We start from the raw sequence: 17,760 nt of genomic DNA on the forward strand, positions 1-17,760 counted from the left end.
GAGTTGGATGGTGTAGGAGAAAATTTTAAGGGACATACTGCATTTGAAGAACTGAAGAACGGTGGGTAAATAGAAAAACCAAAAGTAGAATTGAAGACTTTACCTGCACATTTGAAGTATGTATTTTTGGAAGACAATGACTCCAAACTAGTGATTATTAGCAGCTCGTTGAAGAAAATAGAAGAAGATCAGCTGGTGCAGATTTTGAAGAGACACAAAGCTGCAATTGGATGACACATATTTAACTTGAAAGGAATTAGTCCATCTTATTGCATGGACAAAATCAATATGAAAGCTGATTACAAAGCAGTGAGATAGCCTCAAAGAAGACTGAACCTAATCATGAAAGAAGAGGTGCTTAAGTTGTTTGAAGCAGGCCTTATTTACCTTATCTTAGATAGTGCATGGGTTAGCCCTATGCAGGTTGTCCCCAAGAAAGGAGGTATGACAGTCATTAAAAATGATAAAGATGAGTTAATATCCACAAGGATTGTCACCGGGTGGAGAATGTGCATTGACTATCGGAAGCTGAATGATGCCACTCGGAAGGACCATTATCCACTTCCTTTCATGGACCAGATGCTTGAAAGACTCACAGGGCAATCCTATTATTGTTTTCTGGATGGATATTCTGGCTATAATCAGATTACTGTAGATCCCAAAGATCAAGAGAAGTCTGCTTTCACCTGCCCTTTTGGTGTATTCGTATATCGGCACATGCCTTTTGGTTTGTGCAATGCCCCAGCTACATTTTAGAGGTGTATGATGGCAATTTTTTCTGATATGGTGGAAAAATGCATTGAAGTTTTCATGGATGATTTCTCTGTTTTTGGGCCATCTTTTGAGGGGTGCCTATCAAATCTTGAAAGAGTATTATAGAGATGTGAAGATTCCAATCTAGTTCTCAATTGGGAGAAATGTCATTTCATGGTTCAAGAAGGAATAGTGCTAGGGCATAAAATTTCAATAAGGGGAATAGAGGTGGACAAGACAAAGATTGATGTAATTGAGAAACTTCCTCTTCCAATGAATGTCAAAGGAGTGAGAAGTTTCTTAGGACATGCAGGGTTCTATAGGAAATTCATAAAAGATTTCTCTAAAGTCGCCAAACCACTTAGCAATCTGTTGAATAAAGATGTTGCTTTTGTGTTCAATGAAGAGTGCATGGAAGCATTTCATGATCTGAAAACTAGATAAGTGTCTGCTCCAGTAATTACAGCACCAGATTGGGGACAAGAATTTGAGTTGATGTGTGATGTGAGTGACTATGCCGTAGGTACAATGATTGGACAACGGAAGGGAAAATTTTTTCATGCTATATACTATGCCAGCAAGGTTCTAAATGATGCACATGTGAACTATGCTACCATAGAAAAAGAAATGCTAGAAATTGTTTATGCACTTGAAAAGTTCAGATCTTATTTGGTAGGTTCAAGAGTTATCATCTACACCGATCACGCAGCTATTAAATATTTACTCAACAAGGCTGATTCCAAACCCAGATTGATAAGATGGATCTTGCTGTTGCAAGAATTTGATTTGGTGATTCGGGATAAAAAGGGATCGGAAAATGTTGTAGCTAACCATTTGTCTAGATTGGTGAATGAGGAAGTTACAATGAAAGAAGCTGAAGTGAGAGATGAATTCCTTAATGAATCATTATTCTTAGTGAGTAAGAGACCTTGGTTTGCCGATATGGCCACCTTCAAAGCCACAGGAATCATCCCAAAGGACTTAACTTGGCAACAGAGGAAGAAATTCCTACATGATGCTTGATTCTATATCTGGGATGATCTGCACTTGTTCAAGATAGGAGCTGACAATCTCCTACAAAGATATGTGACACAAGAAGAGGCCAAGAACATATTATGGCATTGCCACAATTCTCCATGTGGCGGCCATTATGGTGGAGATAAGACGACGACCAAGGTTTTGCAAGCTGGATTCTTTTGACCCATGCTTTTCAAAGATGCTCGCTAGCATATGCAATACTGTGATCAATGTTAGAGGATAAGGGGTATATCAAGAAGAAATGAAATGCCTCTACAGAATATTATGGAGGTTGAGGTATTCGATTGTTGGGGGATTGATTTTGTAGGTCTCTTCCCTTCGTCTTTTGGCAATGAATATATACTAGTGGTTGTTGACTATGTCTCTAAATGGGTTGAAGCAGTGGCTACCCCACATAATGATGCTAAGACTATGGTAAAGTTTCTGAAGAAGAACTTTTTCTCAAGATTTGGGTCGCTCATAATTCTGATTAGCGATGGAGGCACACTTCTGCAATAATCAGCTACAGAAGGTGTTGAAGTAATATAATGTGACACACAAAGTAGCATCACCTTATCACCCCCAGACCAATGGGCAAGCAGAAGTATCAAACAGGGAATTGAAAAAGATTTTGGAGAAGACTATAGCTTCTACTAGAAAGGACTGGTCTATCAAATTAGATGATGCTTTATGGGCATATCGAATGGCATTCAAGACTCCGATAGGCTTATCTCCATTTTTAGATGGTGTACGGCAAGTCTTGTCACTTACCAGTGGAGATGGAATATAAAGCATACTGGGCCTTGAAGTTTTTGAACTTTGGAGTTGGAAGAGAACAGAGGAGGCTGCAACTTTTGGAGTTGGAAGAGATGAGATTAACTGCTTATGAATCTTCAAATCTATACAAAGAAAGGGTAAAAAAGTATCATGACAAAAAGCTTCTCAAGAAGGACTTTCAGCTAGGACAACAGGTGTTGCTTTTCAACTCAAGACTTAAATTGTTCCCTGGAAAGCTTAAATTGAAATGGTCTGGACCATTTACCATCAAGAAAGTCTGACCATATGGAGCAGTGGAGCTTTGTGATCCTCAATCTAAAGATCCTAAGAGGACATGGGTAGTGAACGGACAAAGGTTGAAGCAATATCATGGTGGAGCTATGGAAAGATTGAACATTGTTCTACACTTCAAAACAGAATAACAGGATGATGCGTCAAGCTAGTGACGTTAAAAAAGCGCTTACTGGGAGGCAACCCAGCTTTTCTTTCCCTATTCTCTTTTTCATTCTTATCTCTTGCATGTACTTAGGATAGTTGCTTGTGATTGTGATTAAATTTGCAGCTTGTTTAGTAGTGAACAAGGGGGTTTTTAAGCCTAGGTGAAGAAATGGACAGAAAAGACTTAGAAAATTTTTTTAGTTGTCCATCCGCTAAGCACAACTCTTGCGCTAAGCGCCATGTCTTCACGCGCAAAGCCTGAGCTTGCTCACGCTAAGCGCTTAGACCCCTGACTAGTTGGCTGAATAGCTCAACTAAGCGCACATCACTGCGCTAAGCCCAACAACTTCACTGGAAGTAAACTTCAAGCAGTGGGCTTAGCGGAGATGATGCGCTAAGTGCCACTTCTTCTCTGGAAAAATTTATTGTAGCAGCACTAAGCGCGTTGTCCTGAGATAAGCCCCAGATCCATTCTGGAATTGAGCTTTCATTGTTGGGCTTAGCTGCAGGATGCGCTAAGCACCAATCCCTTACTGTTTTTGAATTCTTGGAAGTGTGCTTAGCGCGCCTGTTGCGCTAAGCCTGAACTACTCTCTGTAAGTTGAAGCGTGATTGCGTGCTAAGCCTTACATCTCAAGCTAAGCTCATATTGTAGAAATTTTTGTGTTTCAGAAAGCGCTAAGTGCCACATGCTGTGCTAAGCCCCAAATGCTCACTGGAATTTGAAACTTCAAGTTGGTCTTAGCGCGAGGTTAGGCTAAGCGCTTGGGCTTTAAACTAAAACGTCAGGTTGGCACATTAAGCACAGCTGTGAGCTAAGTGCACCAAACGAAAATGCTAAAATGAATTAGAACTGCCATAGGCAGTTACCTTTACACAAAACTTTTGCTTCTTTTTTTGTGCCTACCTTCTGCGGGTGTGCATTTTGCTATTGTGCCTCAAGTACTTTCTACATCTTCCTTGCTTCTTTTTGCATTCCATCATAATCCAAGTAAGTAGTGCTTCATTTTCATGCTTTGAACCTTAGGATAGACGAATTCTTGCTTTGTTAGCTTGCATTGCTGTTTAGGTTAGGGTTTCTAGCTTTAGGGTTTGTTATTTTAGGAATTAGGTTGAGTTGTAAGCCCATTAAGGGCAATGCTGCTAAAATGGGTGAGGACCCCTGTGTTTCTGTTTGGAAATTGCGATGAACGCGCTAAGCGCGCCTGTTGCGCTTAGCCTGTTCATCGCAACTGTTAAATTTTTGGATTTCCAGATGATCGCGCTAAGTGGACCATGTCGCGCTAAGCGTGTTCATCCCTACTAATAAACGAAAGCGATGAACCTACTAAGTGTGTATTTGCGCTAAGCGGGACTAATGTTTCAGACATTAGGATTTTTGAATTTTTGTTTAGCACTGAGCCTGACCTGTCAGACTAAGCGCCAATATGTTTCTGTTGGTCAGTCCTTTGAATAAGGCTAAGCGCAGCAGCTGCGCTAAGCCCTTGTTGTGTATCAAGAAGGTTGAGCTAAGTGCACCCTAGTGCGCTAAGCTCAACTCTCTCACTATTTTTGAGTTTTTGTGGTTAGGCTAAGCACACCCTGTGCGCTAAGCCTAAGGATCATTCTGGTGAGGCTGAGTTAAGCGTTCCATGTTGCGTTAAGCCAAGACCCTCTTATGTTTTGAAAATTGTAGATTTAGGCTAAGCCCAGCATGTTGCGCTAAGCCTAATCTGCAGAAAAATATTTTCTGTGTCTTTAGGCTAAGCGCGAGTCTACTGCGCTTAGCCTATGAATAAAATTTTATAAGGCACGCTAAGCCCAGCCTGCTGCACTAAGCGCCCAGTTCAATTTTTAGTTTTATTTTATTGTTTTGTTGAAAATAACCCTGATTAATCTTGTTGTTTGATTCTATTCTTTCATATGGCATTAAAGAAGAGAAAGGAACCTGCCATACCTTCCCAAGTCCAATATGACCGATCCAGGCTCACTTCTCCTGAGGCCTGGGAAAGGTACACAGATATTGTGGTAACCAGGAAGGTACTCCCTGAGCGGAATGTGGTAATCTACCACATTGAGTTTGATGAGTTCAAGGAAGAACTGGAGCGAAGAAAATGGGATAAGGAGTTGACTAGTTTTGATGAAGGCAGCATTGATGTTGCCATTGTGAAAGAGTTTTATGCTAACCTCTACGATCTCGAGGATAAATCACCTAAGCAAGTGAGGGTGAGAGGCCATTTGGTGAAGTTTGATGCAGACACTCTGAACACTTTCTTGAAGACCCTTGTGATAATTGAGGAGGGAGAAGAGCTTCCTGCCTACTCCAGGTTTGCACTCTTGAGGCTTGATCCTCAAGAGTTGGCTGCCAAGCTCTGCATCCTAGGGAGGGGATTTGAGCTTAATGCTGATGGTCAGCCTTTGAAGATCCTCAGGAAGAACATGACCACGCTCGCTCAGACTTGGAGTGTTCTTTCTTACTCCAACTTGGTCCCTACCTCCCACACTTCCGACATCACACTGGATCGAGCCAAGTTGATTTATGGCATTATCATGAAGATGGACATGAATCTGGGCTACCTCATCTCCCACCAGATTTCTATCATTGCCCAGCATGACTCTTCTTGGCTTGGATTTCCAACCTTAATCACAACTTTGTGTAAAGCTAGAGGAGTCACATTAGATTCCAGATCATTGGAAAGCCTTAGCCCTGTCATTAACTTGGCATATATAAAGAACTGTTGGAATCTAGATGATCCAATAGTGACATTCAGAGGGCCAAGGAAGGCCAGGGGTAAGAGATCTGAGGTTCCCCCTACTTCAGCAGCACCAAATACTTCTACTCTTTCTTCATCTACTTTACTAGATCCTTCAGCACCATCCACTTTGACTCCACATCTTCCACAGTTACCAGCTTCAACTCCCACTCCCTTACCAGCTCTAGTTCCTGCTCCAGTTCCTGCTCCAGCTCCTCCTATAGGACCATCTTCATTAAACTCTAAAACATTATTTGCTATGCTGTAGAGCCTACACAGAGGCCAGATCATCATCATATAGAGGTTGCAGGGCTCTGGCCAGCAGCCAACCATGAGTGTGGATGAGTTCCTTGCACAGGTGGCTTGGCTAGGAGTCCAGCCTTCTCCGTTTGGAAGGGGTGAGGCCTCCACAGCCCAAGAGCCTGTGCCAGTAGAGGAGCCTGTGCCAGATGTAGAGGATGAGCCTATTCCTCCGGAGCCATTTATCTTTGAGACTGATTCAGTCGCTCAGGAGGAAGCAGCAGCTCAAGAGCCTACTTCTCCAGTTCATATCTCTTCATCACCTATATTTGAAGACACCTTGCCATCGGCATTAGCCATGGAGCCAGAGTAGCCCATTCTTCAAGATCCACTAGCTGTTCTAGTGCTGGATCTAAACGAGCATGCAGAAGATCAGCAACAGGATGATCAGGAGTTTTAAATTCTGCATAGTTTTTAAAATTTTGCAAATTATGAACAGTTTATTTTATCAGTTATTTAGTTTATGCTTTATTAGTCTTTAAATTTCTGTTGTTTGAGTGTTGATAGCTTAAAAATTATCGGCCAGCGTTTAAAACTTCCTTTACCGTAAAGAAATATTATCGGCTAGTGTTTGTAAAAAAGCTTGCGCAATGTTGGCTTAAAAATAGCAGCTAGGGCTTTTTAACTACCGATGTCGAAAATTGTGTTTTCTATTCAATCCCTGAATAATATTTGGATGATGTCTATTAGGAAATGTTTGATCGGTGTCATCCGGTGATGCTTCTTGTACAAAAGCATGTTTGAACAGTGAACTGATTGATTATGATATTTTGTGGTGTGATTTCTTATGAATGAGGTGTTTGTGAATGACTTGAATGAGCAAATGTATGAATTGAGTGGACTGGAATGATTAGATGTTTGTTTTGATCAAGCTTGCAGCCATTAGAAGAAAAAGAACATGTGATTAGAATTATGACTGAAAATGTTAGTCAGTTTGTCAGATTGATTGTGAAGGAATGCATTGACTGTATCCCAATGAGAGTGTGATCCTTAAATTTTGAGAGAAACGACTATCATTTAGTACTGATTTTTGCATGAATCTCTGAAGTATGGACTGAATGCATGAAATTGAGGATGATGAAGGCCATGTTTGATTGTGATAGCCACTTAGCCAAAAAGTTGACCACATGCTTGAATGATTTATCCCTTGCACCCAGTTTATGCTTAATGAATTATTGATTGATTGAACCTTGAGCCTTTACAGTGTTATCTCCTGATACCTTGTCTTAGGTTGTAGGAGAGCATCATCCACAGAAAACTTGGTTCAAAACAAATTTGTCCTAAATTTGGGGGAGTTATATGTTAAAGCAAATTTGTTCCAAATTTGGGGGAGACACTGGGTAAAGAAATAAAATGGTCAAAACAGAGTAGCATATACACATTGTTTTCTATAAAAAAATTGTAAGTATAAATAAAAATGTATAAAAGTGTGTGTGCTACAAATCAATGAAATGAAGCTAAGTGCCTAAAAAGAGGCAACTATTGGGGGTGGGAATGAATGAAAAGTAAAGGTTTATCTATGGATGAATGTTCTCCTAGAATCTAAGCTTTTGAATCCTAGAAAAACCATGATTTGTTGGCAGCCCAACCTCATTACAAGCCTAGAAAGTCCTTCGGATTCATTTTGTGTGTTTATTTTTGCATGGTATGAGATGATATGCAAAAGTTGGGACTTGTGTTAGTTGTTTATGATGGAATGAGCCTAAACACTTGAGCTTGAGTGAAAGACTGTGAGGCTTTGGTTGATGACTCTTTCCTTGATATCTATCATTCACGCTAGCTTATTTCAGTTGTGACTCTAATGCATATGTTCCTATCTTTGAAAAGCTGCATGTTTGTGAAAAGCAATTGATTGAAGCATCCCATGATATTCATCTCATATGATTGGATTTCTCTGTGAAGCAAACACTATTTGGATTCACCACTGTATTTTGTCACTTGAGGACAAGTGAACTGTTCTTTCTTTACTTGAGGACAAGCAAAATTTTAAATTTGGGAGAGTTTGTTAGTCGTCTTATACAACTAACTTTATTATAGAAAACATTTTCCAAAACTTGTATACTTTCCCCAATTTATAGTTATTTTGTAGGGATTTGTAAATAATTCTTGTTTTATTGTTATAGCTGTCTCTAGAGTATCTCCTATGTGATTTAATGATGAAATTTGTTCAATTTCAGGTCAAAAGAGGCTAAAATCTTGAAGTGCTAAAAGGAGCAATCGCGTTAAGCAGACCTTGTGGGGTCAGGGCGCATCCACCGCTAAGCGCAACTTCAGCACGCTTAGCGTGACAAGGTCATGGAAGCTTGCTTGTGAAGCTTCTATGGAGGCTGGATCTTTAATCTTCAATGAGGTCCTTCAATGGTGATTTTCCACCATGGAGATGCAACAAAAAATAAAGGAGAAGAGGTGAGAGGAGGCGCCATCAACTAGGGAATAAGCCATGGAAGAAGGAGCTTCGCCACCAAGAATGTGTCTTGGATAAGAAGCTTGGAGAGGATGCTTTGAGATGAGAAGCTAGAGCTTAGCTACACACCCCCTATAATAGCTAAGCTCACCCCTATGCCGAAAAACATGAAAATACAAAAAAAAGTCCTTACTACAAAGACTACTCAAAATGCCTTGCAATACAAGGCTAAAACCCTATACTACTAGAATGTCCAAAATACAAGGCCCAAACGAAGCAAAAACCTATTCTAATATTTACAAAGATAAGTGGGCTCATACTTAGCCCATAGGCTCGAAATCTACCCTAAGGCTCATGAGAACCCTAGGGCCTTCCCTTGGATCTCTGACCCAATCTACTTGGAGTCTTTTATCCAATGCCCTTGCGGGGTTGGATTGCATCACCCAGGGCCTTCTTTAGCAACTCTAGCCCAATCCTCTTGGAGTCTTCAATCCAATACCCTTGGGGGTTAGGATTGCATCACAAGGGAATTTGGAAGAGCATAAGGATCAAGGCCACACGCTAAGCACGAGATCAGCTTGCTAAGCAAGACGTTTGTCTCTTGCTAGGCTCAGCGCACGACTGGAGCCAAGCCTAAATCCACAAACTCGCGCTAAGCGCGAGGGTGGCACTAAGCGCAATAACGTGATTTCAGAGCCTATTTAAAGCTTGAATTGTCAGAATTAGGGTATGGTTTTAGAATTCCAGAGCAGTACACCACAGTGCTAATTTCGAGAGAGATTAGTGAGTTGTAGAGTGATTGTGAGGTGTTGAGAAGAGGAGGAGCGATCCCCCTTCTTGTGTAAGGAACATTTATTCTGTACTCTCAATCTCATTTGTGTTAGGGTTTTTCTGTAATGGCTAGCTAAACACTCTTGTTGAGGATTTCTAAGGAACAGTTCATGTAATTACCGTTAATATCTAATTAATTGTCTTTTATGTGTTCAATGCTTCTTTCAATGCTTAATTTCTACATGCTCTTGGTCTGATCACCCATTTGTGTGTACAGTTAGGTGACTTTACCATTAGGAAATGTACTGTTGCCTTAGAACATGATAGAAGTAGGATCAATATTTCAATTGATTGATTAAATGTCAGACGGCTCCACTACCGTTATCCAAAATTGTCAAGTAATTAAATCAAAACATACACTCTCAGGGAGTCCCCAATGAGATTTGCAGAACATAGGGTGAGGTTGCATGAAGTATCTCATCTTCTAGAAATTGACAGTCAGTCTATTTTTTTCACACAAAAAGGGGGGGGGGAAGAAAAAAGAAAACAAAATTAAGAACACCAAAAGAGGAAAGAATGTCATGAACATTGCATAATTTTTCATTGCATTGCATTGTTGCGTACGCAACCTGCATTTACTTCATTTTAGGGCGAAGTCTACATGTCCATGCATTCAAAGACCCATGTTTCACATCAGGCTATGAGTCCATAGATTTCTCATTATACACAAATTGCCAAAATCCAATTGCATGATTCATAGGACTCAAAGTCCTTTGTTTTTTTCATAGGACTCAACGTCCTGTGTTTTATTATTGCAAAGACTACAATGTCTTTTCCTTTCACACTTTCTATTAGTCGATGAATACGACTAACTTTTATGTATAAAACCTGTGTAAATTGTATCAAACTCCTCCAATTTATGGTTATTTTGTAGTGTTGTAATTGTTTTTTTGTTAAAGATAGGTAATAAATACTTAGTACTCCCATTTTTTGTGTTTAATAACCCTTTCCTATCAATTTTAGGTTAATTACGCAAGTTTGTGAAGTGCTGATTTTCATCCACTCGCTAAGCCAATCTTCTGGCTTAGCGAGCTATCCGTTGAGCACAACACTCCTCGGCTGAGCGTGAGGAAGAATCTAGAAAAAGGATGAGTTGTGCATTTGCGCTGAGCAAAGGGTCATCCCGCAAAGCGCACCGTTTCAGTCCATCCACTGAGCGAGAAAAGCACATGCTAAGCCAAAATCCACTAATGCACGCTGAGCGGTCCATAGTCGCGCTAAGCGCGCTAGCACAAACAAAGCCACCTATTTAAGCCTGAAATCAGATTTTGGAGAGGAGTTTGGGAAATTCTCAAAGCTTTTTCATGTTTAGAGATTTCTAGAGGGAGAAAGGTCCAAGTTCTAGAGAGTTTTGAGAGCTTTTGTTGTGCGAAGATTGGCAGAGAACGGAGCGTGAAGAGGAAGTCATCTTGAGAGCATGAGATGAGTCTGTGAGTGATTGTGAGGTTCTAGAGGTGGAGGAGACATCCTCACTGCTTGTATTTCTTCAATCCTTCATTTTTCTCTTCTCTTTGTTGTAAAGGAAGCTTCCTAGATATGGAGAGCTAAATCCTCTGTTGGTTCTTTCCTTTAGGTACTTGATGTAAATACCTGTATATCTATTTGATGATGTTTTATGTGTTCTTTGTGCTATCAGTACGTCATTTTAGTGTGCTTTTGCCTTGATCATGTAAATGCATGCTTTGTTAGGATCATTCAATAATGGAAACTGGTCTGATTCTTAGAACTTGATAGGACGGGGCTAGTTTATCGTATTATCACGAGGGATCCGGATACAGTAACCTAGTTATTGCATGTTTGTCTTCATGCGGTTTTGGTCGAGTTTAGTCCAACAAGAGGAATCTGAGGATGATGCTTGATCAGGATTAGGCTAGACTATCATGAGGAATCGGGGTTTAGCATTTCAAGAGATACCATAGAACACACGAGCATTGTTAAGTAGAGAATATCTTTATAACATTAGGCACCTAATAGGAAGACCAACGTGTTGTCTACTTGTCTTTACACATCATTACTCACGTGATTTTCCTTTTAATAGTTAGTTTACATACCTATTCATAGTCCACACATATCTTTTAATACTAGACACCTATTCACTGAATATAGCTTTACCGAGTAACACAAGTTCCCCGAGAGTTCGATACCTGATTCTTACCGTTTTATACTACTTGCGCGATCCGGTGCACTTGCCGAGTTCGAACACTTTCAAAGACTACAATGTCTTCATTTACATTTCAAAGACTTCAATGTCTTTAGTCATTTATGCTTTCAAAGACTACAATGTCTTCATTTACATTTCAAAGACATCAATGTCTTCAGTCATTTACGCTTTCAAAGACTACAATGTCTTCATTTATATTTCAAAGACTTCAATGTCTTCAGTCATTTACACTTTCAAAGACTACAATGTCTTCATTTACATTTCCAAGACTACAATGTCTTCAGTCATTTACGCTTTCAAAGACTACAATGTCTTCATTTACATTTCAAAGACTACAATGTCTTCATTTACATTTCGAAGACTTCAATGTCTTCAGTCATTTACGCTTTCAAAGACTACAATGTCTTCATTTACATTTCTAAAACTTCGATGTCTTCAATCATTTATGCTTTCAAAGACTACAATGTCTTCATTTACATTTCAAAGACTTCAATGTCTTTAGTCATTTAAGCTTTCAAAGACTACAATTCTTCATTTACATTTTGCACAACCTACCCTTCGAAGGGAGGGCGAGGCGAAATAAAGAGGTGCATCTTTCAAAAAAGAAAAACACGCAGGAGTCACCAACAACGTTTAATTGAGGAAAATGTTAGAAAAACCAAAAAGACGAAGGTATGTGAATTTTGAAAATGAGGGTTCAAGATTTGTTTACGCATAGAGAAGGTATTAGCACCTCACGCACCCATCACAAGGGACGGCAGCCTTTCATTGAGTGTGCAAAACATGACTTCAAAATTGTGTATTTTCCCTTTTGATATTTTTAATATTTTTTAGGGTCGATAAAGGGTGTTGCCCTTGCTCCTACATATCCTCAGGTGCGATGAGGAATTCAGACCTACGACTGAAAGTTTGTGTGTTACATTGATTTTATGTCTTTTGAAAGATCGATTTTAATTGTGAACAAAAGTCATTTAAGGCGTTGGACCTTGAAATGATCTCAAGTGATGTTTGATGAAAAGCGGAGAGAATCATTAAGGCGTTGGACCTTGAAACGATCGCAAGCGATATTTGATGAAATGAAGAAGTTTATGAGTTGGTTTTATTTTGGTTTTGCTTATTAACCTTCAATATTTTTTAAAGATAACTTGCGGCACTAATGAACGGTTAAAACTTACTTTACAAGAAGAAAATGAGATTACTGATGATAGAAGAAGAAGATGAAGATGCACAAAACAAGAAAGAGGACCCCTAAGGCCTCGTTTCTTGATTCAAATCCTTAAAACAAAAACTAACCAGATGATGAACGAAGAACGATGTAGAAGTCGATTAGGGTCGCAATTCGGTAGCGCCTCGGCCTCGTTTTTCTCTTCTTCCTTCTTCTTCTCTCTAATTTCTCTCAATGATGGACCTTGGAACCCTTTTCTAAGCCACCTTCATGCTTATTTATAGCCAAAAATGGCATTTGATGGACCCTTTGCTTAGCCATGAAGTCATTAGCTCGCCCAAGCGAGCTGGTTACTTAACATGGAAGTCTTTTGGTGGCCCAAGCGAGCCAGGGTCTAGAAAAATGATTGAAATGAGCTTGTTGCCCCTTCCCTTGGGTATTTTTTGCATCCCTGATCAAAGCGCTGAATGATCTCTTGCTTTGTGTGACAACTAGAGTCAAACAACACAGTTTGGCTAGCGAGAATCAAAAACATCAATGAATGACACTGATGTAGCTCCATGTGGAGCTTGTAGGCCTTGGATCTTCTTCATCAATGGAGTCCTTTGCTTCTTGAACTTTAATGGCAGCGGAATGGAGAAGAAGAAGAGTTGAGAGGAGATGCTACTTCAAGGAGAAGATGAGTCAAGAAGAAGCTCACCACCATAGGAAGCCATGGATAAGAGCTTGAAGGTAGGAGAAAATGAGTGGAGAGAGAAGGAGAGAAGGAGCACGAAATTTTGTGCCCAAAAAGAGGTCTGAACTTTGAAGTTTAATTTACAAATGATCAAAGTTGAAAAAATGCACATACATGGCCTCTATTTATAGCCTAAGTGTCACACAAAATTGGAGGGAAATTTGAATTTCTATTCAAATTTCACTTGAATTTGAAATTGAATTTGTGGAGCCAAATTTTGGAGCCAAAATTTCACTAATTATGATTAGTGAATTTTAGCTATGGTTCAGCCCACTAATCCAAGATCAAGTCCAAGATTCTCCACTAAGTGTGCCTATGTGTTATGAGACATGTAAAGCATGAAGGACATGCACAATGTGTGACTACATGATATGACAATGGGGTGTAGAAAGCAAATGCTCACCTCTCCCTCTAAAATTTAATTGGATTGGGCTTCTCCTAATTCAATTAAATTTATTTCCAACCACACACATCAAATATTCACATAATGCATGTGAAATTACAAAACCACCCCTAATACAAAAACTAGTCTAAGTGCCCTAAAATACAAAGGCTGAAAAATCCTACATTTCTAGGGTACCTTACCTATATTATGGAGCCCTGAATACAAGGCTCAAAAATAAAGAAACCTTAATCTAATATGTACAAAGATAAGCGGGCTCATACTTAGCCCATGGGCCCGAAATCTAACCTAAGGCTCATGAGAACCCAAGGACCTTCTCTTACATCTCTGGCCCAATCTTCTTGGAGTCTTCTATCCAATGCCCTTGCAGGTTAGGATTGCATCATTCCCTCCCCCCCTTGAAAAGGATTTGACCTCAAATCCCGAGTTTCTTGAAACTCTACGATTTTTTCCTCAACACATGTAAAAAGAACAAAACATATGTATTAGTGGTGTTTGGTATGTTGATGCAAGATAAGGTTTTAAAACCCATTTCCTGTGCATCTTCCCATGAAGGAACATGGTTCCTCACCAACTCAATGAGCGCTGCTACATGTATAGAAAAGTATGGGACAAATCTTTTGTAAAAGTTTGTTAAGTCATGGAAGCCCTAAATTTTTCTTATACTTAGTGGAGTTGGCCACTCAGGAATGACTTTTATTCTCATAGGGTTCATAGGAACCCCTTGATCACTATTTAAAAAATTAAGAAAAGTAATGCAATAAAACATACCTTTTTCTGTATTTTCATGATGATTATTCCTACCAAAAAGCATGACAAACCTAAGGTGTCCCATATGAGTACCTAAGTTTGTATTGAAACTAAAAATAAGAACAAACCTACCTAATGAGTCCTTATGTACACAAATCATAAAGATGTTGGGTGCACGAGTGATTTTACAAAAGAGTGTTGCACCACTCAAAACATTCATCATACCACCTATTTTAGGGATTTGATGCCTAATAATATCTATTTTGGATAAGAGTGAGAACCATAAGATTTTAAAATAGACTTTCTTTTAAGTTTTTGCTCTACCCTTATCTCCCAATCTAAATAAGCCTCTACATTGTCCTTCCTATGGAAGTATGGGAGGTTAATGTTAGCTCTTGAGGCTTTCTTTCCTTTTCTCTCCTATGGGAGTGAGGTCTAAGTTATGATCTATGCCTTCCTTCATAATAGTCACGAAGTTCTTCACTTACGCTCTTTCATTATTTTTCTTCTTTCTTCTTGTCATACCCTAATTTCATCCGCAGACCATTGTTTGTTGGCATGCGACCTCCGTTTGACCACTTCAAAATGTTTAATACCCATTGTCGTGGAATCCGTAAAGTTTCGGGACGTTTCAAAAAGTAAACAGCCAAAAACACAAAAGGGGGGGGTGAACTTATCAAACATGGGGGTGCGCTCAAGAAACTTCATCTAGAACACTCCGGAAGGTGTGGGTGAACTTATCAATTAGGGGGTGCACTCAGGAAACTTCCCCAGGAAGCCTCTGGAGGGGGCTGAACTTATTAAAAGGGGGTGCACTCAGAAATCTTCCTCAGGAAGCCTCTAGGCGGCAACCGCCTCCCTTTTTCTCCTATAAATAGGGGGAGGAGGCTGAGTTTCAAGGGCTCCTGACATTTATGTTGTGTATTTCAGTTGTTTTTAGCGAAAAGAAGTGAAAAAAGGAAGGAAATCCAAGTCGAGGTGCTTCCGTAACGCTTCTGAGACATTTCCGTGAGCGATTCCGTGAAGATTTTTCATCGTTCTTCTTCGTTCTTCGTTCATCGTTCTTCTTCGTTCTTCGGTCTTCAACCGATAAGTTTTTGAATCCAAGGCTTTCATTCTTCATCTCGTTTACTTTCGGTATTTTTTTCTTCCGCTTTTAACGAGCTTTTGACCGTTTATTTAAGTCGTTATCTCGCCAAATAATTGATAAAATGAATTTTAACCGATCATTTGTGTTGTAATCTCGTTTAATCACTACTAAAATAAAATCCAACCAATCGTTCACGTTGTAACCTCGGTTAAATCAAAAAAGGAAAAAATAATAATAAAATAATCAAAATATCTTTGAAAAAATATAATAAAATAATCAAAATATCTTTGAAAAAAATAATAATAAAATAATCAAAATATCTTGAAAAAAAAATCAATCGGACATTTTTCTTTGAAAGTTTCCTTGAATGAATTGACTAATAACCAAAGTGAAACTACGGCTAAAATCAACTCACAAAAAAAAAACCAAGCTTTGTCCGCAAAAAGTCACTTAAAACCGTTTTAAGGTCCAACACCTTAAACGGTCCTCACCACAAATCGAGGATACGTAGGAGCAAAAGCCCCGCTTTTGTCGACCACCCCTTTTCAAACAAACCAAGACATCGTTAATGGTGCAACTTTTCAAACAATCTCTTGGTTTTTTGAAAGAAGAGAAACGTTAAGGCATTGCACCATTAACGATGTCATACCCTAATTTCGTCCGGGGACCTTTGCTTGATGACATGCAACTTTTGTTTGGTCCTTGTGAGGTGCTTGGCATCCATCATTAGGCAATTTGTGAAGTTCCGGGACATGCCGGAAAACAAAAGAAAATATTGATGCACAATCCGTAAAGGTTCCGTGACACACCAGAAATCAAATGGAAGCATCGTTGCACAATTAGTGAGGTTCCGTAACATTCCGTAAGTCAAAAAAGGGGATGATTACGTAATCCGCAAGGTTCCGTAACATTACGGAAAGAAAACAAGTATCGTTACGAAATTCGTAAGTTTCCGTAACTTTATGAAAAAAGAATCACCAAAACAAAAGGAAGGGGGGTGTACTTAGTAAAAATGGGGGTGTAAATAGCAACCAGGCCCACTTGGGCCCTCCAAAAGATTCCTCCAGAAGGCTTTTACTTCTGGAGGAAGCAACCCTGCTCGCCTGGGCGAGCTGAGCTCGCCTGGGCGAGCTGAGCTCGCCTGGGCGAGCTGGGTGGCAACCTTCTCCCCCAATTTTCTATAAATAGGGGGAGAAGTGAAGTAGAAAAGGGTTCAGCCCCTTAGGCACTTCTCTCTCTTTCGAATTTGCTTAGAAAAATTGTTTCCGTGAAGAAAATCCAAGCCGAGGCACTTTCGTAACGTTTCCGTAACGTTTCCGTGAGTGATTTCGCGAAGGTTTTCGACCGTTCTTCGACGTTCTTCATTCGTTCTTCATCGTTCTTCAGTCTTCAACGGGTAAGAACCTCAAACCAAGCTTTTCAATTCATTCTATGTACCCGTGGTGGTCCACAATTGGTTTCATGTATTTTTATTCTCGTTTCATTCACTTTTTCTTCCCCCTTTTGACGTGCTTAAGCCATTTTATTTAAGTCATTTCTCGCTTAACCTAAAAATAAAATAAATTTCCACCGATCTTTTGAATTCTATTATCCGTTAACTTTGGTTGAAATGAATTCCAACCGATCGGTCGTGCCGCAACCACGTTGGAAACCAAAAAAAGAGGTAAATAATAATATAATAATAAAAAATAAAAAAATACCTCTTTAGTAAAATAAAGCGAAAAATCAATTGGACGTTTTCTCTTTGGGATTTCTCATTCTTAATCGAATTGACTAATAACTAAGGTGAAACTAAGGCTAAAATCAACTCGCCTAGTCAAGCTCGTCCACAAAAATAGGTTTTGGAAGTTTATCATTTCAATTTCTTACTAAGTAAAATGGATCATTTTTAAGGTCCAACGCCTTAAAATGATCACCTTTCAAGTAAAAAAGAATCACTTGATTCACGCATAAGAAAGAACTACGTAGGTCTGATTTCCTCATCGCAAATTGAGGAATACGTAGGAGCAAAGGGAAATACCCTTGTCGGCCACAAAAAGAGAAAAAATATAAAAAAGGTATAAAGGATATAAAGACATAAAAAGGGAACGTAAAAATCAAAGTCATGTTTGCAAATTCGATTAAAGGCTGCCGTCCCTTGGGACGGACGTGTGGGGTGCTAATACCTTCCCCGTGCGTAAATACAACTCCCGAACCTTTCACT

The 17,760-nt window shown here is 39.5% G+C and overlaps 1 protein-coding gene across 1 annotated transcript; it reads left to right on the forward strand.

Annotated features, from left to right (window-relative positions):
- The first annotated feature begins 2,513 nt into the window (after positions 1-2,513).
- LOC102663023 (uncharacterized) lies at positions 2,514-2,828 on the forward strand. The gene has a single exon (XM_006589928.1). It carries the CDS (start codon positions 2,514-2,516, stop codon positions 2,826-2,828), a length of 315 nt encoding a protein of 104 aa, XP_006589991.1.
- Positions 2,829-17,760: the final 14,932 nt, after the last annotated feature.

The sequence above is a fragment of the Glycine max genome, chromosome 10, assembly GCF_000004515.6.
Source record: "Glycine max cultivar Williams 82 chromosome 10, Glycine_max_v4.0, whole genome shotgun sequence".
Taxonomy (NCBI): domain Eukaryota; kingdom Viridiplantae; phylum Streptophyta; class Magnoliopsida; order Fabales; family Fabaceae; genus Glycine; species Glycine max.